The sequence below is a fragment of the Scyliorhinus canicula genome, chromosome 21 (genome assembly GCF_902713615.1).
Source record: "Scyliorhinus canicula chromosome 21, sScyCan1.1, whole genome shotgun sequence".
NCBI lineage: Eukaryota > Metazoa > Chordata > Chondrichthyes > Carcharhiniformes > Scyliorhinidae > Scyliorhinus > Scyliorhinus canicula.
Genome location: NC_052166.1, coordinates 5,389,156 through 5,412,051, shown reverse-complemented (window position 1 = coordinate 5,412,051; position 22,896 = coordinate 5,389,156). Strand labels below are relative to the sequence as shown.

Genomic DNA, 22,896 nt, shown 5'->3' with positions numbered 1-22,896 from the left:
TCTGTTACGGTCTCTCTGTTACTGTCTGTCTTTTTCTGTCTCTCTCTTGCAATCTCTCAATTTCTGTCTCTTATTTTCTGTCACTCCGTCTCTCTCTCTCTCTCAGTCTCTCTCTTTCTGTGTCTCCATCTCTCCCTATCCCTCTCTGTCTCTCTCTGTCTCTCTCTATCTCTCTCTGTCTCTCTCTATCTGTCTCTCTCTATCCCTCTCTGTCTCTCTCTGTCCCTCTCTGTCTCTCTCTGTCTCTCTCTGTCTCTCTCTCTGTCCCTCTCTGTCCCTCTCTGTCCCTCTCTGTCCCTCTCTGTCCCTCTCTGTCCCTCTCTGTCCCTCTCTGTCCCTCTCTGTCCCTCTCTGTCTCTCTCTATCCATCTCTATCCCTCTCTATCCCTCTCTATCCCTCTCTGTCTCTCTCTGTCTCTCTCTATCCCTCTCTCTCTATCCCTCTCTGTCTCTCTCTATCCCTCTCTATCCCTCTCTATCCCTGTCTCTCTCTATCCCTCTCTGTCTCTCTCTATCCCTCTCTGTCTCTCTCTATCCCTCTCTGTCCCTCTCTGTCTCTCTCGCTCTCCCTGTCTCTTTTCTACTCGCTTCTCTTTTCCTCTGTTTCAATGTACGAAACAGGCAGCTCCCCCACACCCCACAATCAGGTCTACATACTCTCCTTCCTCCCTACCTCCAGATCACACCGCTCTCCTGTGCGCAAACTCGTTCTTTCTCGAAAAAGGATTTCCGAACTGGGGCACTCAGGAACACATAAGCAATAGGAGACCATTCAGCCCCTCTCGAGCCTGTTACACAGGAACAGGAGGCCCATTCAGCCCCTCTCGAGCCTGTTACACAGGAACAGGAGGAGGCCCATTCAGCCCCTCTCGAGCCTGTTACACAGGAACAGGAGGAGGCCCATTCAGCCTCTCTCGAGCCTGTTACACAGGAACAGGTGGAGGCCCATTCAGCCCCTCTCGAGCCTGTTACACAGGACCAGGAAGAGGCTCATTCAGCCCCTCTCGAGCCTGTTACACAGGAACAGGAAGAGGTCCATTCAGCCCCTCTCGAGCCTGTTACACAGGAACAGAAGGAGGCCCATTCAGCCCCTCTCGAGCCTGTTACACAGGAAGAGGAGGAGGCCCATTCTGCCCCTCTCGAGCCTGCTACACAGGGACAGGAGGAGGCCCATGCTGCCCCTCTCGAGCCTGCTACACAGGGACAGGAGGATACCATTCAGCTTCCCTTGAGCCTGTTACACAGGAACAGAAGGAGGCCCATTCAGCCCCTCTCGAGCCTGCTACACAGGGACAGGAGGATACCATTCAGCTTCCCTTGAGCCTGTTACACAGGACCAGGAAGAGGCTAATCAGCCCCTTGTGTCTGACTTATCACTGACAGATCTGCACCTGAGCACCATCTCCCCACCATGGTGGGTTCGTTGGATAGTGTGATGGAGGAAGGGATGGAAAGAAAAAAGGAGGGAGAGCGAACGAGCTATTGAGGGAGGGATGGAGTAATAGAGAGAGAAAACAGGAGAGTGGGAGGGAGAGAGGGAACACGAAAGAGACGGAGCAAAGAAGAGAGAAATGGAAGGAAGAAGAGAGAATTGTAAAGTGATGGAGGGAGGATGACATGATGGGGGGACAGAGAGAGAGAGAGCTGGAAGGAAGAAGTAAAGAAAAGAGGGAAGGAATGAGAGAGAGGGAGAGAAGGAATTTGGAAATGAGAGAGAATAGTAGGAAGGAATGGATAGAAGGAGAAACGTATGGATGGAAGGAGCGAGGGTTGGAGAGAAAGTGAGAGGGACGGAGATGGAAGGAGAGAGGGCCAGATAGTAAATAAACAGGAGAAAGGGAGCAAGAATGATGGATGGAAGCAGAGGAGGTGGAGGGAGGGAGAGAAGAGGAAGGGAAGGAAAGACTGATGGAGGGAAGGAGGGGGGAATGGATGAAAGGTGAAAGGAATGGAAGGAAGAGGCGCAGGTTGGAGCGAAGGTGAGCGAGAGGAAAAGAGAGTGATGGAGGGAGGGAGAGAAGGATGGAGGGAAGGAGGGAGGGTTGGAGAAAAGGTTAGAGGGATGGCGGCGGAAGGAGAGAGGAATGCAGGGAAGGGAAACAGGAGAGAGGGGAGGAGAGTGATGGAGGGAACGAGAGAGGGGTGGAGGGAAGGAGGGGGAGGAGGCAGAAGGTGGGAAGGAGAGAGAGAGATGGAGGGAAGGAGAGAGTGATGGAGGGACAGAGAATGATGGAGGGGATGAGAGAAGGAAAGTGACAGTAATAGAGAAAACGTGTGAGGGAGGAGACAAGGTGGGAAAGAGAGAGTGATGGAGGGAAGGAGAGAGAGAAAGTGTAAGTGATAGAGGGATGGAGGGCAAAAGGGATGTAAAGAAAGATGAAGAAGAGAGAACGAGCTAACAGGGAGTCTTCTCAAAAACAACCCCTCCCAGAGGACTGACAGCTCCTATTAAATGTCCGTTGAGAATTGCAGCGCTCCAGCTTGAAAATACTTCATTACAGACAAGCTCCAGGTGGGAACTGAAATCTCGCACCTGTGGCTTCGAAGAGAGACATTTATCTTCCGCCTGCTGACGTTATATTTTTCTTTTTCCCGGCGCCTGCTGCTCAGCGGCAAGAGCTGAGACACACAGTGAAGAGGAGGGGGGTGCGCGCTGTGAAGCAACGAGGGGTGGGAAACACCCCTCCCCCCCATCAACCAAAAGGCCAGTTCCTGCGACAAGCTCATTATAGATCACAGAAGCTCAGGACGCAAAGGTCAATAATAAGAATGTCCCCGAACTCGTCCAACACAACACGCCCACCAGGTAGCGGGCAAAATGTGAAAGCAACTCTGCATCTACAGATCTTCCCTATCTCTGTAACCTCCTCCAGCCCCAACAACCCTCCCTATCTCTGTAACCTCCTCCAGCCCCTGCAACCCTCCCTAATCTCTGTAACCTCCTCCAGCCCCTTCACCCCTCCCCATCTCTGTAACCTCCTCCAGCCCCTGCTCCCCTCCCTATCTCTGTAACCTCCTCCAGCCCCTACCACCCTCCCTATCTCTGTAACCTGCTCCAGCCCCTACAACCCTCCCTATCTCTGTAACCTCCTCCAGCCCCTACCACCCTCCCTATGTCTGTAACCTCCTCCAGCCCCTGCTACCCTCCCTATCTCTGTAACCTCCTCCAGCCCCAACAACCCTCCCTATCTCTGCAACCTCCTCCAGCCCCTACCACCCTCCCTATCTCTGTAACCTCCTCCAGCCCCTGCTACCCTCCCTATCTCTGTAACCTGCTCCAGTCCCTACAACCCTCCCTATCTCTGTAACCTCCTCCAGCCCCTACCACCCTCCCTATCTCTGTAACCTCCTCCAGCCCCTGCTACCCTCCCTATCTCTGTAACCTCCTCCAGCCCCAACAACCCCCCCTATCTCTGCAACCTCCTCCAGCCCCTACCACCCTCCCTATCTCTGTAACCTCCTCCAGCTCCTGCCAAACTCCCTATCTCTGTAACCTCCTCCAGCTCCTGCTAACCTCCCTATCTCTGTAACCTCCTCCAACCCCTACAACCCTCCCTATCTCTGTAATCTCCTCCAACCCCTACAACCCTCCCTATCTCTGTAACCTCCTCCAGCCCCTGCAACCCTCCCTATCTCTGTAGCCTCCTCCAGCCCCTGCTACCCTCCCTATCTCTGTAACCTCCTCCAGCCCCTCCAACCCTCCCTATCTCTGTAACTTCCTCCAGCCCCTACAACCCCTCCCTATCTCTGTAACCTCCTCCAGCCTCCGACAATTCCCAAGACCTCTGACTCCCGAGCATCCCCCGATTCCCATTGCTTCACCATTGATTGTGATGCATTCAGCTGCCTGGGTGTCCTTAGGCTACGGAATTCCCTCCCCAAACCTCTCCATCACTTTCTGCCTCTGACTCTCTCTCTCTCTCTGCCTCTCCGTGTCGCTCTCCCCCTCTCGCTCTCCCCGTCTCAGTCTCCCTGCCTCGCTCTTCCCTTCTCGCCTAACCCGTATCGATCTCTCCCTGTTCCTCTCTTCCCATCTCTCTCTCTGTCCGTCCCTCCCACTCTCCACCTCCCACTCCCGTCTCCCACTCCCTTCTCCCGTTCTCTGTTTCGATCTCCGTCTCCATCTCTGAGTCTCTCTCTCTCTCTCCGGGACGATCAAATGGCCGCGTCGCCCCTTAAAAGCAGCGGCGTTGCCGATAGAAGCCGGGAGACGCCGGATCTTCCCAGCTCGCAACGCCTCCCGAGATCTAATTTTATCCCGCGAGTCGGCGCAATGTAAATCCCACCTATTGTGGGCGGCATCACTTTTAGGAAAATCTGTGTCATGTGAGAGTACCTTTAAGAAATGGGTGTTTATAAATGGGTGTGTATATAAATATCTGTAGTGAGAGTACCTTTAAAAAATTCGTGTTTACTGCTGCAGTGATGTCAAAGAGTGGGTGGAGCTGGGCTGTCTGTCAGCTTTTTACTTTCGTTTTAGGCTGTTTGCTGCAGGGTATGTTTTAGTTTTGTTTTCAGAGCTGGATAGCTGCAGTCACAGCCAGAAGGTGTATTAGAGTCTCTCTCTGTAATCTAAACACTGTAAATCGAGGGCAGCACGGTGGCACAGTGGTTAGCATTGCTGCCTTCGGCGCTGAGGACCCGGGTTCGAATCCCGGCCCTGGGTCACTGTCCGTCTGGAGTTTCCACATTCTCCCCGTGTCTGCGTGGGTTTCGCCCCCACAACCCAAAGATGTGCAGGTTAGGAGAATTGGCCACGCTAAATTGCCCCTTAATTGGAAAAAATAATTGGGTACTCTAAATTTATATTAAAAAAAACACTGTAAATCGATCCTTTGGTGATTTAAAACTAATAACTGCTCTCAGTAGTGACTTTAACCTGATGTGCTTCTGATAAAGGTTTTGTTTTTAAGTCTTCTGGATGTTAAAAGGAAAGCTTAAAGAATTACTTAGTGTTGTATTCTTTGGGGGTTGTATTTGAATTAATGGTTGCTAAGATATTCACTGTATGTTTTAAAAAGGTTAACTTGAGTTCATAGAATAAACATTGTTTTGCTTTAAAAAATACTTTTCCATTTCTGCTGTACCACACCTGTAGAGTGGAACGTGTGCTCCCCATACCACAATCTAGTAAAAGTTTTGGGTCAGGTGAACTCCGTGATACACTTTGGGGTTCTCTAAACCCTGGCCTATAACAAATTGGGGGCTCGAGGGGGATAAAAGTCTATCTATTGGATTGGCTTAGTGAACTTAAAGACAGTGAGGGGTGAGCATATTGTGGGTGCTTTTCAGGTGTGGTATTCTAGTTTAAGTGGGGAGTGTGTTGCGGACAATGGCTCTTTCAGAGGCTCTGAAGTTTTTGGGGGTGGAGACGGTCACACGCAGTACCTTACGGACAGAGACTAAAAGCAGGCTGTTAGATTTGGCAAAAACATTACAGTTAACAATGGGGGATGTGCGGGGGGGCTGGGTAACCCCCTCATTGAGAGTTGGGGCTTGGGAAGGGGGTGACAGGGGACGGGCTGCAGGCTCCAGTGATCAGGGCGCCATTTTTAAATGGCTTCCCAATCTCTCGCTACACTGAGGAGATCCCGCAAGTGAAGCTCCTCAGTGCACAAAATGGAGCTATGTGCGGCCTTGGCCGAGCGCTTCCCGCTGAGTACCCCTACTGAACCTGAGTGACGTCACCATGAGCGCCGGGAAACACGTGGCTAAACTCGCTCGCTATGGGACTTTGTTCCCATTTCATTAAATCCCGCCCTCTGTCTCTCTTGCTCTCCGTCTCTCTCTCTCTCTCTCTCGCTGTCCTGTTCTCTCTCTCTTGCTCTCCCTCTCTCTGTCTCTCTCGCTCTCTCTCTCTCCGTTTCTCTCGCTCTCTCTCTCTGTTTCTCTAGCTCTCTCTCTCTGTTTCTCTCTCCGTTTCTCTCGCTCTCCCTCTCTGTTTCTCTCGCTCTCTCTATTTCCCTGTTTCTCTCGCTCTCTCTCCCTATTTCTCTCTCTCTCCCTGCTTCTCTCTCTCTCTCTCTCCCTGTTTCTCTCGCTCTCTCTCTCTCCCTCTTTCTCTCGCTCTCTCCCTCTTTCTCTCTCTCTCTCCCTGTTTCTCTCGCTCTCTCTCTCTCTTTCTCTCGCTCTCCTTGTTTCTGTAACTCTCTCTCTCTCTGTTTCTCTCGCTCCCTCTCTCCCTGTTTCTCTCTCTATTTCTCTCGCTCTCCTTGTTTCTGTCACTCTCTCTCTCTGTTTCTCTCGCTCTCTCTCTCTCTCTGTTTCTCCACCTTTAAGACGCTCCTTAAAAACCGACTTCGTTGAATAAGTTTTTGGTGGCCTGTCCCTGACATCTGCGCCTGAGGCTCGAGGTCAGATTCTGTCTGATTTACTCTCCTGTGAAGCGCCTCGGGGATGGTTCACTGTGGTGAAGGGCTAAATAAAGCTAACATAGTGTTATTGTTGTTGAATTAGATAAATAGATGTAACAGTCTCCAGGGCTGCAATGACCCCCACCTGATCCTAATGTGCTCAGTCGGGAGGGAAGTCATTCACCCCGTGCTCAACCTGTGAGTGTTTGATGGGGACAGTGTAGAGGGAACTTTACTCTGTATCTAACCCCGTGCTGTACCTGCCCTGTGAGTGTTTGATGGGGACAGTGTAGAGGGAGCTTTACTCTGTATCTAACCCCGTGCTGTACCTGTCCTGGGAGTGTTTGATGGGGACAGTGTAGGGGGAGCTTTACTCTGTGCCTAACCCTGTGCTGTACCTGTCCTGGGAGTGTTTGATGGGGACAGTGTAGAGGGAGCTTTACTCTGTATCTAACCCCGTGCTCAACCTGTGAGTGTTTGATGGGGACAGTGTAGAGGGAGCTTTACTCTGTATCTAACCCCGTGCTGTACCTGTCCTGGGAGTGTTTGATGGGGACGGTGTAGAGGGAGCTTTAATCTGTATCTAACCCCGTGCTGTAGCTGTCCTGGGAGTGTTTGACGAGGACAGTGTAGAGGGGGCTTTACTCTGTATCTAACCCCGTGCTGTACCTGTCCTGGGAGTGTTTGATGGGGACAATGTAGAGGGAGCTTTACTCTGTATCTAACCCCGTGCTGTCCCTGTCCTGGGAGTGTTTGATGAGGACAGTGTAGAGGGAACTTTACTCTGTATCTAACCCCGTGCTGTACCTGTCCTGGGAGTGTTTGATGGGGACAGTGTTGCGATGGGTGAGTTACTTACAGCTGATGGACACTGCAGTTGTAGAACACGAAATAAGTGACAGCGAAGAGCTTGTTTGTCTCTTTTGATTTCAAGTGGAGTTTGATCACGTGTTTGTCCCCTGTGAAAGGAGTGAATCATCGAGCATTAGACTGATCAGGGACAAGGTTGTTTTCAACAGTGTTAATTCTTAGCAGTTTGTGAAGTGGTTACAGATGCACCTTACGGGGCTAACACGACATCGATGGATCCAGCGCTCGCACCTCTGCCACATACACCCCTTTTGTAGACCTCAGTGTGAACAGTTCCCGGATGCAAAAGGGCACAAATGCCCCAGCACTGACCCTGTGACAGTGCGGCGCTCCCTCAGCACGGACCCTCCGACAGTGCGGCGCTCCCTCAGCACTGACCCTCCGACAGTGGAGCGCTCCCTCAGCACTGACCCTCCGACAGTGCGGCGCTCCCTCAGCACTGACCCTCTCACAGTGAGGAGCTCCCCCAGCACTGACCCTCCAACAGTGCGGTGCTCCCTCAGCACTGACCCTCTGACAGTGCGGTGCTCCCTCAGCACTGACCCTCCGACAGTGCGGCGCTCCCTCAGCACTGACCCTCCGACAGTACAGCACTCCCTCAGCACTGACCCTCCACAGTGCGGCACTCCCTCAGCACTGACCTTCTGACAGTGCAGCACTCCCTCAGCACTGACCCTCCGACAGTGCGGCGCTCCCTCAGCACTGACCCTCCGACAGTACAGCACTCCCTCAGCACTGACCCTCCACAGTGCGGCGCTCCCTCAGCACTGACCTTCTGACAGTGCAGCACTCCCTCAGCACTGACGCTTTGATAGTGCAGTGCACCCTCTGTAGTGACCCTCCCACAGTGCCACCCGACCACACAGCGAAAGACTATACAGGAGCTGTCTGTTCGTACCATATCCATTGGTTATCAGTGGGATCTTTCGCAGTGACGGAGAAACACAATGAATTTCGTTCCCCTCGATCACCCCATCACTCTCAGAAATATCTTCAAAGGAACAGGTCACACCTCCAGAAAGATCAGGCACATTCCTGGCACGCAGTATCAGCTATAAAAGAAATTAATAATGATTATTTTCACCAGAGTAAAACTCTCATTCACTCAGATATACCCCACACCCCTCACTGTAACACTCTGATATACCCCACACCCCTCACTGTAACACTCTGATATACCCCACACCCCTCACAGTAACACTCTGATATACCCCACACCCCTCACTGTAACACTGATATACCCCACACCCCTCACTGTAACACTCTGCTATATCCGACACCCCTCACTGAAACACTCTGATATACCCCACACCCCTCACTGTAACACTCTGATATACCCCACACCCCTCACTGTAACACTCTGATATACCCCACACCCCTCACTGTAACACTGATATACCCCACACCCCTCACTGTAACACTCTGATATACCCTACACCCTTCATTGTAACACTGATATATCCCACACCCCTCACTGTAACACTGATATAGCCCACAACCCTCACTGTAACACTGATATATCCCACACCCCTCACTGTAACACTGATATACCCCACACCCCTCACTGTAACACTGATATACCCCACACCCCTCACTGGAACACTGATATACCCCACACCCCTCACTGTAACACTGATATATCCCACACCCCTCACTGTAACAATCTGATATATCCCACACCCCTCACTGTAACAATCTGATATATCCCACATCCCTCACTGTAACATTCTGATATACCCCACACCCCTCACTGTAACACTCTGATATACCCCACACCCCACACTGTAACACTGATATACCCCACACCCCTCACTGTAACACTCTTATATACCCCACACCCCTCACTGAAACACTCTGATATACCCCACACCCTTCACTGTAACACTGAAATATCCCACACCCCTCACTGTAACACTGATATACCCCACACCCCTCACTGTAACAATCTGATATATCCCACACCCCTTACTGTAACAATCTGATATATCCCACACCCCTCACTGTAACACTCTGATATACCCCACACCCCTCACTGTAACACTCTGATATACCCCACACCCCTCACTGTAACACTCCGATATACCCCACACTGGAACACTGATATACCCCACACCCCTCACTGTAACACTCTGATATACCCCACACCCCTCACTGTAACAATCTGATATACCCCACACCCCTCACTGTAACTGATATTCCCCACACCTCTCGCTATAACATTCTGTTATATCCCAAATTCACCATAGCACTCTGATAGACCTCACAATTCTCGCTGTAACACTGATATGTCCCACCCTTCACTGTAACTTTGATGTATCCCACACTCCTCACTGTAACACTCTTATATACCCCACACCCCTCACTGTAACACTCTGATATACCCCACACCCCTCACTGTAACACTCTGATATACCCCACACCCCTCACTGTAACACCCTGATATACCCCACACCCCTCACTGTAACACATTGATATACCCCACACCCCTCACTGTAACACTGATATACCCCACACCCCTCACTGTAACACACTGATAATTCCCACACCCCTCATTGTAACACTGATATACCCCACACCCCTCACTGTAACACTCTGATATACCCCACACCCCTCACTGTAACACTGATATACCCCACACCCCTCACTGTAACAATATGATATACCCCACACCCCCTCACTGTAACACTCTGATATACCCCACACCCCTCACTGTAACACTCTGATATATCCCACACCCCTCACTGTAACACTGATATATCCCACACCACTCACTGTAACACTCTGATATATCCCACACCCCTCACTGTAACTCTGATATACCCCACATCCCTCACTGTAACACTGATATACCCCACACCCCTCACTGTAACACTGATATACCCCACACCCCTCACTGTAACACTCTGATATACCCCACACCCCTCACTGTAACACTGATATATCCCACACCCCTCACTGTAACACTGATATATCCCACACCCCTCACTGTAACACTGATATACCCCACACCCCTCACTGTAACACTCTGATATATCCCACACCCTCACTGTAACATTCTGATAATTGACAAGGGTGCCGAAGATCAATTGTGATTCCCTCATGATCGAATGTCAGGCCAATGGTCAATGATAGGAGTAACTTGGATCATCCATGATGCTTGGCATAGTGGAATATCAGGCCAATGCTCATTGACTGGATTAACTTGGATCATCTCTGATGCCTTCCAGTGTGGACTATCAGGCCAATATTCATTGACGGAATTACTTGGTTCAACTGCGATGCCTCCCGTAGTGGAACGGCAGGCCAATGCTCATAGACAAGAGCTACTAGAATTAATTGCGATGCTTCCCACAATTAAATGACTCATAGGATAAAGAGACCAGGATCAACAATGATGCCCCCACAGTCGAATATCAGGAAAATATTAACTGACAACAGCAACTAGGCTCGACGAGGCGATGCACCGCATAGTGGAATGTCAGACCAAAGATGATAGACAGGGTTTTTCTGCGACCAGTCACCCCACACCACCTGCCCCACTCCCAGTTTTGCCGCGTCGCTTGCAAGTGGGCTTAGATACTGACCGGTACATCAGGCATCATGACAGAGAGATTGTTGGGCCGCACGGTGAGCTGGACGCAGCGGTTGGACTCAGTGGCAAAACGCTGTGGCTCAAGAGCCCGGTGACACTCGCTCCGCTGGGTGCACCTGGTGGGTGGAGAAATAAATAGGCACAAGTTCAGAGCAATGGTGTTCGTTGCACAGGCCCAGCGTCAGCAGAATAGGTAACTGTGTGTTATCAGAGAGCACAAGAGGCAGAGAGCCATGGGCGCAGTTGAGGCTCTCCCTCAGTACTGACCCTCCGGCAATGAGGCGCTCCCTCAGCACTGACCCTCCGACAGTGCGGCGCTCCCTCAGCACTGACCCTCCGACAGTGCGGCGCTCCCTCAGCACTGACCCTCCAACAGTGCGGCGCTCCCTCAGCACTGACCCTCCGACAGTGCGGCACTCCCTCAGCCCTGACCCTCCGACAGTGCGGCACTCCCTCAGCACTGACCCTCCGACAGTGCGGCACTCCCTCAGCCCTGACCCTCCGACAGTGCGGCGCTCCCTCAGCACTGACCCTCCGACAGTGCGGCGCTCCCTCAGCACTGACCCTCCGACAGTGCGGCGCCCCCTCAGCACTGACCCTCCGACAGTGTGGCGCTCCCTCAGCACTGACCCTCCGACAGTGCGGCACTCCCTCAGCATTGACCCTCCGACAGTGCGGCGCTCCCTCAGCATTGACCCTCCGACAGTGCGGTGCTCCCTCAGCACTGACCCTCCGACAGTGCAGCGCTCCCTCAGCATTGACCCTCCGACAGTGCGGCGCTCCCTCAGCATTGACCCTCCGACAGTGCGGTGCTCCCCGAGCTGAGGGAAGTAATGGGCCTGGCTTTTGCCCTCAGTCTCTGGTCTAGAGGATTGAACCCACAATTTTCTAACACAAATGTAGGGAGAGAAGCGGCCAACATCGTAAGCCTCAAATACTTTTCTCGGTCCCACCCTGAGTTAAAAGGGGTTGAATATTTATTTCAGCACAGAATATTAAAATAGTAGTTGGCCAATTTCAAACACTGACTCTCCATTTAAAATATGTGAAAAATGGGACAGTGAAGCCAAACCCGGCTTGATTTGGTGAGCATGTTTCCAGCCAAATGTTAATTTAATAACAATGTTCTGTTGAAGCTTGAATAGATTTTGTGCAGAAATACTTCAGGTTTAATCCCCTCACGCAGGAGGAAGTAATTTAGTGAGGATTGAGGCCCTTCTCCCTCTGATTTTAACAGGACTCCTGAATCAGTACGGCAGACTAGTCAAAGCGAAACTCACGTCCCCTGTACCCCCCTCACCCCCGCCCCACCTCCTGCAGACTGTGCCACAGCCGTCTGTACCCGCTACCCTCAGGACCATACATGTGTCAGACTCACACACACTCACAGACTCACACACACACTCACAGGCTCACACACACTCAGACTCACACACACTCACAGACTCACACACACACTCACTCTCATACACACACACTCACAGACTCACACACACACTCACAGGCTCACACACACTCAGACTCACACACACTCACAGACTCACACACACACTCACTCTCATACACACACACTCACAGACTCACACACACACTCACTCTCATACACACACACTCACAGACTCACACACACTCACAGACTCACACACACTCACAGATTCACACACACACAGACTCATACACACACACACTCACAGACTCACACACACACACACTCACAGACTCACACACACTCACAGACTCACACACACTCAGGCTCACACACACTCACAGGCTCTCACACACTCACAAACCCATACACACACACACTCACAGACTCACACACACTCACAGACTCATACACACACACACTCACAGACTCACACACACTCACAGACTCACACACACTCACACACACTCACAGGCTCACACACACTCACAGACTCACACACACACATACACACACACTCACAGACTCACACACACTCAGGCTCACACACACTCACAGGCTCTCACACACTCAGGCTCTCACACACACACTCACTCTCATACACACACACACTCACAGACTCACACACACACTCACTCTCAGACACACACACACACACACTCTCAGACACACACACACTCACAGGCTCTCACACACACACACTCTCACACACACACACACTCTCAGACACACACACACACTCTCAGACACACACACACTCACAGACTCACACACACTCACAGACTCACACACACTCACAGACTCACACACACACACACTCACAGACTCACACACACACTCACTCTCATACACACACACTCACAGACTCAGACACTCACAGACTCACACTCACAGACTCACACTCACAGACTCACACTCACAGACTCACACACACACTCACTCTCATACACACACACTCACAGACACACACATTCACACACACACACTCTCAGACACACAAACTCACACACACTCACACTCTCAGATACACACACTCGCGCACACACGCACTCACACACACACTCACTCTCAGACACACACACACTCTCACTCTCAGACACACACTCACACACACATTCTCAGACACACATACACTCACACACACTCACTCTCAGATACACACACTCACACACACACACTCTCTGACATACATACACTCACACACAATCACACTCAGACACACACACACTCATACTCTCAGACACACACTCACGCACACTCATACACGCACTCTCAGACACACACACTCACTCACAGATTCACACACACACACACTCAGACACACACACACTCTCAGACACACACTCACTCACAGATTCACACTCATTCACAGACACACACACACACTCTCAGACACACACACTCTCAGACACACACACACACTCTCAGACACACACACACACTCTCAGACACACACTCACTCACAGATTCACACACACACTCTCAGACACACTCACTCACTCTCAGACACACACACACACTCTCAGACACACACACACACTCTCAGACACACACACACTCTCAGACACACACACACACTCTCAGACACACACACACTCTCAGACACACACACACACTCTCAGACACACACACTCTCAGACACACACACACACTCTCAGACACACACTCACTCACAGATTCACACTCACTCACAGATTCACACACACACTCTCAGACACACTCACTCACTCTCAGACACACACACACACTCTCAGACACACACACACACTCTCAGACACACACACACTCTCAGACACACACACACACTCTCAGACACACACACTCATTCTCAGACACACACACTCACAGACTCATACACACTTGCACACACTCGTGCACTCACACATACCAGCACACTCACACACACACTCATAAGAACATAAGAACATAAGAACTAGGAGCAGGAGTAGGCCATCTGGCCCCTCGAGCCTGCTCCGCCATTCAATTAGATCATGGCTGATCTTTTTTGGACTCAGCTCCACTTTCCGGCCCGAACACCATGACCCTTAATCCCTTTATTCTTCAAAAAACTATCTATCTTTACCTTAAAAACATGTAATGAAGGAGCCTCAACTGCTTCACTGGGCAAGGAATTCCATAGATTCACAACCCTTTGGGTGAAGAAGTTCCTCCTAAACTCAGTCCTAAATCTACTTCCCCTTATTTTGAGGCTATGTCCCCTAGTTCTGCTGTCACCCGCCAGTGGAAACAACCTACCCGCATCTATCCTATCTATTCCCTTCATAATTTTAAATGTTTCTATAAGATCCCCCCTCATCCCTCATCCCCCTCTCAGACACACACACTCACTCTCAGACACACACACTCATACTCTCAGACACACACACACTCAGACTCACACACACACAGACTCACACACACACACTCAGACTCACACACACACACTCTCAACACACACATAACACTCACTCACACACCCTCACTCAGAGACTCACGCACACTCATACACACTCACATTCTCAGACATACACACACACACTCTCAGAAACACACTCTCAGACACACACTCATTCAGACACACACTCTCAGACACACTCACAGACTCACACACACTCACTCACAGACTTACACACACTCACACTCTCAGACACATACACGCTCACACGCTCACATAGACACACTCACATAGACACACATACTCACCCACACACCCACTCACATAGACTCACACATTCTCACAAAATCACACTCACTCTCATGCAAACTCTCAGACACGCTCACGCACACACAGCTTCACACACATACATTCACAGACTCACACACACTCACTGTCAGACACACACACTCACAGACTCATACACACTTGCACACACTCGTGCACTCACACACACCAGCACACCCACACACACATTCACTCAGACACACACTCACTATCACTCACAAACTCACACACACACTCTGACATTCACACATTGCACACTCTCACACACACACTCTCAGACAGTCACACACACTCACAGACTCTCACACACTCACCCTCACACTCATACACTCTCTCACACACACTCACACACATTCAGACTTTCAAAAAGCATTCACACTCTCACTCACAGACACACACACACATTCTCTTTTTTTTTTATCCAAAATTTTTACAAAATTTTACAAACCACTACAGAAAGAAAAAAACAAAAAACATAATAGTCATAATAAAGAGAAACTAATTAACAACTTAACAAAGCAAGGTGGGGTATCTGCCCTTTACAAGTAAAATCAATCCACCACTCATACCGCCCCCCCCCCCCCCATCCCCCCCCCCCCCCCCCCCCCCCCCCCCCCCCCCCCCCCCGCCTCAATCTCCCCCCCACCCCCCCGGGCTTGCTGATGCTGCCGGCCTCCTCCACTTAACGTTCCGCGAGAAAGTTAAGGGACGGTTGCCACCGCCTGGAGAGCCCCAGCAAGGACCCTCTCAGGGCAAACTTTATCCTCTCCAACCTGAGAGACCCAGCCATGTCACTGACCCAAGTCTCCACACTCGGGGGCTTTGCGTCCGTCCACATTAACAAGAGCCGTCTACCAAGGAGGCAAAGGCCAGGACTCCGGCCTCTTTCGGCTCCTGCACTCCCGGATCCTCTGACACCCCAGATATCGCTATCCCCAGCTCCGCTTTACCCGAGTGTCCAAGACCTTGGACAGGGCCTTTGCAAAGCCCCTCCAGAATTCTGTCAGTGCCGGGCATGCCCAAAACATATGGACATGGTTTGCTGGGCTCCCTGAACACCTCACGGACCTGTCCTCCACCCCAAAGAACTTGCTCATTCTCGCCACTGTCATATGCACCACCTTAAACTGAACCAGGCTGAGCCTGGCACAAGATGAGTAGGAATTGACCCTGCCCAGGGCGTCTGCCCACAGGCCCTCATCCAGCTCTTCACCCAGCTCCTCCTCCCACTTGCCCTTCAACCCTTCCACCGAGGCCTCCTCCGCCTCCTGCAGCCCCTGGTATATGTCCGGTACCTTTCCATCCCCTCCCCACATGCCCGAAACCACCCTGTCCTGTACCCTCCGGGCCGGCAACAGCGGGAATTCCCCCACCTGCTTCCTCAGGAAAGCTCGGACCTGCAGGTACCTAAAGGTATTCCCTGGGGGCAACCTGAATTTCTCTTCCAGCGCCCCCAGGCTAGAGAAAGTCCCGTCTATAAACAAGTTCCCCATCATATATAGAACAGTACAGCACAGAACAGGCCCTTCGGCCCTCGATGTTGTGCCGAGCAATGATCACCCTACTCAAGTCAACGTATCCACCCTATACCCGTAACCAGTGCGGGGCATGGTCCGAGATCGCAATGGCTGAGTACTCTACCCCCTCCATTCTCGGGATTAGCGCCCTGCTCACCACGAAAAAGTCAATCCGCGAGTAAGCCTTGCGGACGTGGGAGAAGAAAGAAAACTCCTTCGCCCTTGGCCCAGCGAATCTCCACGGGTCCACTCCCCCCATCTGGTCCATGAACCCCCTCAGGACCTTGGCCGCTGCCGGCCTCTTACCCGATCTAGGCCTAGACCGATCCAGGGCCGGGTCCAGGACCGTGTTAAAGTCCCCCCCACCCATTACCAGACTGCTTGACTCCAGATCCGGAATCTTACTCAACATCCGCTTCATAAAGTCCGCATCGTCCCAATTCAGGGCATACATGCTCACTAACACCACCCGGGCCTCCTGCAGCTTGCCGCTCACCATAATATATCGACCCCCTTTATCCGCCTCAATACCCTCCCCCCACCTCAAATGCCACCCGCTTGCTCACCAAGATTGCGCCCCCACCCCCCTGGTCTTCGCATCAAGCTCTGAGTGAAAGACCTGCCCCATCCATCCCTTCCTCAGCCTGGTTTGATCCACGACCTTCAGATGTGTCTCTTGTAGCATGGCTACGTCTGCCTTTAGCCCCTTCAAGTGCGAGAACACACGGGCCCTCTTGACCGGCCCATTCAGGCCTCCCACGTTCCACGTGCAGCCTGGTCGGGGGGTTAATCAGCCCCCCCCCCCCCAACCCCTTGCTGACTAGCCATCTCTTTTTTTCGGCCAGCCACGTGCCCGCGCCTCCCGCACACTCCAGCCCCCCAGCCGGAGGCTCCCCGTCCCGACTCGCCCCTTTCCTCCGAAAATTGACACACACACACATTCTCACACATACACACTCGCGCGCACACTCACTCAAACACACCACACTCACCCACACGCACTTACTCACACACACACGCACACAAATACATATAGAGGCACACACTTACTCCGACACACACTCACACAGACTGTCTCACACACTCACTGACACACACACTCTTACACTCGCACAAACACAGACTTTCACACATAAGCAGCCTTTCCCTGACACTCACACTCGCTCAGACACACACTCTCTCACACATGCGCACAGAAAGAGAGACGGAGACAGCGATGGAGAGAGGGTTGGCACGAGGGGTAGAGAGAGAGAGAGAGAGGGGAAGTGGAGGGAGAGACGGTGAGCGAGCTGGATGGAGAGGGAGAGAAAGAGGCGAAAGAGACAGAGGGAGGGTGACTGGGGGAGGAGAAGGGGGGGAGAGAGAGTGATACACGGTGAGGGGGAGGGAAGACAGGAGTGAAGAGATAGAGAAAGGGGGGGAGCAAAAGAGGATGGGGAAGAGAGGAAGAGAAAGAGGGACGGAGAGGAAGGGGAGGTGGAGGGGGACGGGTGGGAAGGGGGGATGTGAAGCAAGGGGAGGGTATATCAGGATTTTATAATCACAGTAAACAGATGGAAACAATGGTTTGAGTGATGGGTAATTTCACATTTAGACAGACTGGGATGAATCATCAGCTGACACATCATAAACCGGGCAAGTTAAATATTTTCCTCAACAGTCACCCAAAAACACTCAACACTGGGAGGCCATAATTACCCAGCAACCAAAACAAAACTAATTCTTCACTGGGGTCTTCCTGCTGAACAAACCTTCTCCACCACAGAGAGAGATACTCCGCCGTTAACAATGTAACTGTCAGTGCTGAGGGAGCGCCGCACTGTCGGAGGGTCAGTGCTGAGGGAGGGCCGCACTGTCGGAGGGTCAGTGCTGAGGGAGCGCCGCACTGTCGGAGGGTCAGTGCTGAGGGAGCCCCGCACTGTCGGAGGGTCAGTGCTGAGGGAGCGCCGCATTGTCGGAGGGTCAGTGCTGAGGGAGCGCCGCACTGTCGGAGGGTCAGTGCTGAGGGAGCGCCGCACTGTCAGAGGGTCAGTGCTGAGGGAGCGCCGCACTGTCGGAGGGTCAGTGCTGAGGGAGCGCCGCACTGTCGGAGGGTCAGTGCTGAGGGAGCGCCGCACTGTCGGAGGGTCAGTGCTGAGGGAGCGTCGCACTGTCAGAGGGTCAGTGCTGAGGGAGCGCTGCACTGTCGGAGGGTCAGTGCTGAGGGAGCGCCGCACTGTCGGAGGGTCAGTGCTGAGGGAGCGCCGCACTGTCGGAGGGTCAGTGCTGAGGGAGCGCTGCACTGTCGGAGGGTCAGTGCTGAGGAAACGCCGCACTGTCGGAGGGTCAGTGCTGAGGGAGTGCCGCACTGTCAGAGGGTCAGTGCTGAGGGAGCGCTGCACTGTCGGAGGGTCAGTACTGATGGAGCCCCGCACTGTGGGAGGGTCAGTGCTGAGGGAGCGCTGCACTGTCGGAGGGTCAGTGCTGAGGGAGCGCCGCACTGTCAGAGGGTCACTGCTGAGAGAGCGCCGCACTGTCGGAGGGTCAGTGCTGAGGGAGCGCCGCACTGTCGGAGGGTCAGTGCTGAGGGAGCGCCGCACTGTCGGAGGGTCAGTGCTGAGGGAGAGGCGCACTGTCGGAGGGTCAATCCTGAGGGAGGGTCGCACTGTCGGAGGGTCAGTGCTGAGGGAGTGCCGCACTGTCGGAGGGTCAGTGCTGAGGGAGCGCCGCCCTGTCGGAGGGTCAGTGCTGAGGGAGCGCCGCACTGTTGGACGGTCAGTGCTGAGGGAGAACCCCACTGTCGGAGGGTCAGTGCTGAGGGAGCGCCGTACTGTGGGAGGGTCAGTGCTGAGGGAGCGCCGCACTGTCGGAGGGTCAGTGCTGAGGGAGCGCCGCACTGTCAGAGGGTCAGTGCTGAGGGAGCGCCGCACTGTCGGAGGGTCAGTGCTGAGGGAGCGGCGCACTGTCGGAGGGTCAGTCCTGAGGGAGGGTCGCACTGTCGGAGGGTCAGTGCTGAGGGTGCGGCGCACTGTCGGAGGGTTAGTGCTGAGGGAGCGCCGCACTGTCGGAGGGTCAGTGCTGAGGGAGCGCCGCACTGTCGGACGGTCAGTGCTGAGGGAGCGCCGCACTGTCGGAGGGTCAGTGCTGAGGGAGCGCCGCACTGTCGGAGGGTCAGTGCTGAGGGAGCGCCGCACTGTCGGAGGGTCAGTGCTGAGGGAGCGCCGCACTGTCGGAGGGTCAGTGCTGAGGGAGCGCCGCACTGTCGGACGGTCAGTGCTGAGGGAGCGCCGCACTGTCGGAGGGTCAGTGCTGAGGGAGCGCCGCACTGTCGGAGGGTCAGTGCTGAGGGAGCGCCGCATTGTCGGAGGGTCAGTGCTGAGGGAGCGCCGCACTGTCGGAGGGTCAGTGCTGAGGGAGCGCCGCACTGTCAGAGGGTCAGTGCTGAGGGAGCGCCGCACTGTCGGAGGGTCAGTGCTGAGGGAGCGCCGCACTGTCGGAGGGTCAGTGCTGAGGGAGCGCCGCACTGTCGGAGGGTCAGTGCTGAGGGAGCGTCGCACTGTCAGAGGGTCAGTGCTGAGGGAGCGCTGCACTGTCGGAGGGTCAGTGCTGAGGGAGCGCCGCACTGTCGGAGGGTCAGTGCTGAGGGAGCGCCGCACTGTCGGAGGGTCAGTGCTGAGGGAGCGCTGCACTGTCGGAGGGTCAGTGCTGAGGAAGCGCCGCACTGTCGGAGGGTCAGTGCTGAGGGAGTGCCGCACTGTCAGAGGGTCAGTGCTGAGGGAGCGCTGCACTGTCGGAGGGTCAGTACTGATGGAGCCCCGCACTGTGGGAGGGTCAGTGCTGAGGGAGCGCTGCACTGTCGGAGGGTCAGTGCTGAGGGAGCGCCGCACTGTCAGAGGGTCACTGCTGAGGGAGCGCCGCACTGTCGGAGGGTCAGTGCTGAGGGAGCGCCGCACTGTCGGAGGGTCAGTGCTGAGGGAGCGCCGCACTGTCGGAGGGTCAGTGCTGAGGGAGAGGCGCACTGTCGGAGGGTCAATCCTGAGGGAGGGTCGCACTGTTCGAGGGTCAGTGCTCTGGCAGCTCCGCACTGTCGGATGATCAGTGCTGAGGGTGCGCCGCCCTGTCGGAGGGCAAGTGCTGAGGGAGCGCCGCACTGTTGGACGGTCAGTGCTGAGGGAGAACCCCACTGTCGGAGGGTCAGTGCTGAGGGAGCGCCGCACTGTCGGAGGGTCAGTGCTGAGGGAGCGCCGCACTGTCGGAGGGTCAGTGCTGAGGGAGCGCCGCACTGTCAGAGGGTCAGTGCTGAGGGAGCGCCGCACTGTCGGAGGGTCAGTGCTGAGGGAGCGCCGCACTGTCGGAGGGTCAGTCCTGAGGGAGGGTCGCACTGTCGGAGGGTCAGTGCTGAGGGTGCGGCGCACTGTCGGAGGGTTAGTGCTGAGGGAGCGCCGCACTGTCGGAGGGTCAGTGCTGAGGGAGCGCCGCACTGTCGGACGGTCAGTGCTGAGGGAGCGCCGCACTGTCGGAGGGTCAGTGCTGAGGGAGTGCCGCACTGTCAGAGGGTCAGTGCTGAGGGAGTGCCGCACTGTCGGAGGGTCAGTGCTGAGGGAGCGCCGCACTGTCGGAGGGTCAGTGCTGAGGGAGCGCCGCACTGTCAGAGGGTCAGTGCTGAGGGAGCGCTGCACTGTCGGAGGGTCAGTGATGAGGGAGTGCTGCACTGTCGGAGGGTCAGTGCTGAGGAAACGCCGCACTGTCGGAGGGTCAGTGCTGAGGGAGTGCCGCACTGTCGGAGGGTCAGTACTGATGGAGCCCCGCACTGTGGGAGGGTCAGTGCTGAGGGAGCGCTGCACTGTCGGAGGGTCAGTGCTGAGGGAGCGCCGCACTGTCAGAGGGTCAGTGCTGAGAGAGCGCCGCACTGTCGGAGGGTCAGTGCTGAGGGAGCGCCGCACTGTCGGAGGGTCAGTGCTGAGGGAGCGCCGCACTGTCGGAGGGTCAGTGCTGAGGGAGCGGCGCACTGTCGGAGGGTCAGTCCTGAGGGAGGGCCGCACTGTCGGAGGGTCAGTGCTGAGGGAGCGGCGCACTGTCGGAGGGTTAGTGCTGAGGGAGCGCCGCACTGTCGGAGGGTCAGTGCTGAGGGAGCGCCGCACTGTTGGACGGTCAGTGCTGAGGGAGCGCCGCACTGTCGGAGGGTCAGTCCTGAGGGAGGGTCGCACTGTCGGAGGGTCAGGGTCAGTGCTGAGGGAGCGCCGCACTGTCGGAGGGTCAGTGCTGAGGGAGCGCCGCACTGTCGGAGGGTCAGTGCTGAGGGAGCGGCGCACTGTCGGAGGGTCAGTGCTGAGGGAGCGGCGCACTGTCGGAGGGTCAGTCCTGAGGGAGGGTCGCACTGTCGGAGGGTCAGTGCTGAGGGAGCGGCGCACTGTCGGAGGGTTAGTACTGATGGAGTGCTGCACTGTCGGAGGGTCAGTGCTGAGGGAGCGCCGCACTGTCAGAGGGTCAGTGCTGAGGGAGCGCCGCACTGTCGGAGGGTCAGTGCTGAGGGAGCGCCGCACTGTCGGAGGGTCAGTGCTGAGGGAGCGCCGCACTGTCGGAGGGTCAGTGCTGAGGGAGCACCGCACTGTCGGAGGGTCAGTGCTGAGGGAGCGCCGCACTGTCGGAGGGTCAGTGCTGAGGGAGCGCCGCATTGTCGGAGGGTCAGTGCTGAGGGAGCGCCGCACTGTCGGAGGGTCAGTGCTGAGGGAGCGCCGCACTGTCGGAGGGTCAGTGCTGAGGGAGCGCCGCACTGTTGGAGGGTCAGTGCTGAGGGAGTGCCGCACTGTCGGAGGGTCAGTGCTGAGGGAAGAGACACGTAACTTAAGAGTCTCAGGTTTGCTCTGAAAAATCCACGGGCTGTCCAGAAATGAAATCAGGCAGCGTGACATTCGGGGGGGATGGGAGGGGAAAGCTATTCAATCCCACCACCCCGGTTCCCTGATTTATATTGATCCCTCAAGGTAAACAAAATCCAGTAAATATCAATCATTGCCCCATGTGGGATCTTCCTGTGCTCCAGTCACCAATGGCAACCAGTCCGTTTTGCAGCAAGCAGCTTTTGCAGGATTGAGGCAGCAAAATGCATGGAATGAGAGTGGACATGGTGGACACCATTTGGCCCGTCCGGCACCATGCTAGCTTTGGGGATAGTTACCAACCTGTTGTCCAGGACACACCAGCCGCAGTGAGGGTCTCCGGAGCTCAGGCACTTGGGGCAAGTCCCGTACTGTTCGCAACTCTCCACCAGGACGCGTCCCACCTGGAGAGAGAGGGAGAGGGAGAGGGAGGGGGAGAGGGAGGGGGAGAGGGAGAGGGAGAGAGAGGGAGAGAGAGAGAGAGAGGGGGGGAGAGAGAGGGAGAGAGGAGAGAGAGAGGGAGAGAGAGGGAGAGGGGGAGAGAGGGAGAGAGGAGGA

General features: G+C 54.6%; 1 protein-coding gene across 1 annotated transcript in view; it reads right to left on the bottom strand.

Annotated features, from left to right (window-relative positions):
• The window catches only part of LOC119955811 (plexin A3-like), a 91,463-nt gene that overhangs the window by 41,078 nt on the left and 27,489 nt on the right, over positions 1-22,896 (bottom strand). Inside the window, 4 exon segments of the mRNA XM_038782402.1 lie at positions 7,213-7,312; positions 8,122-8,275; positions 10,808-10,931; positions 22,642-22,833. Coding sequence (XP_038638330.1) covers positions 7,213-7,312; positions 8,122-8,275; positions 10,808-10,931; positions 22,642-22,833 — 570 coding nt within the window.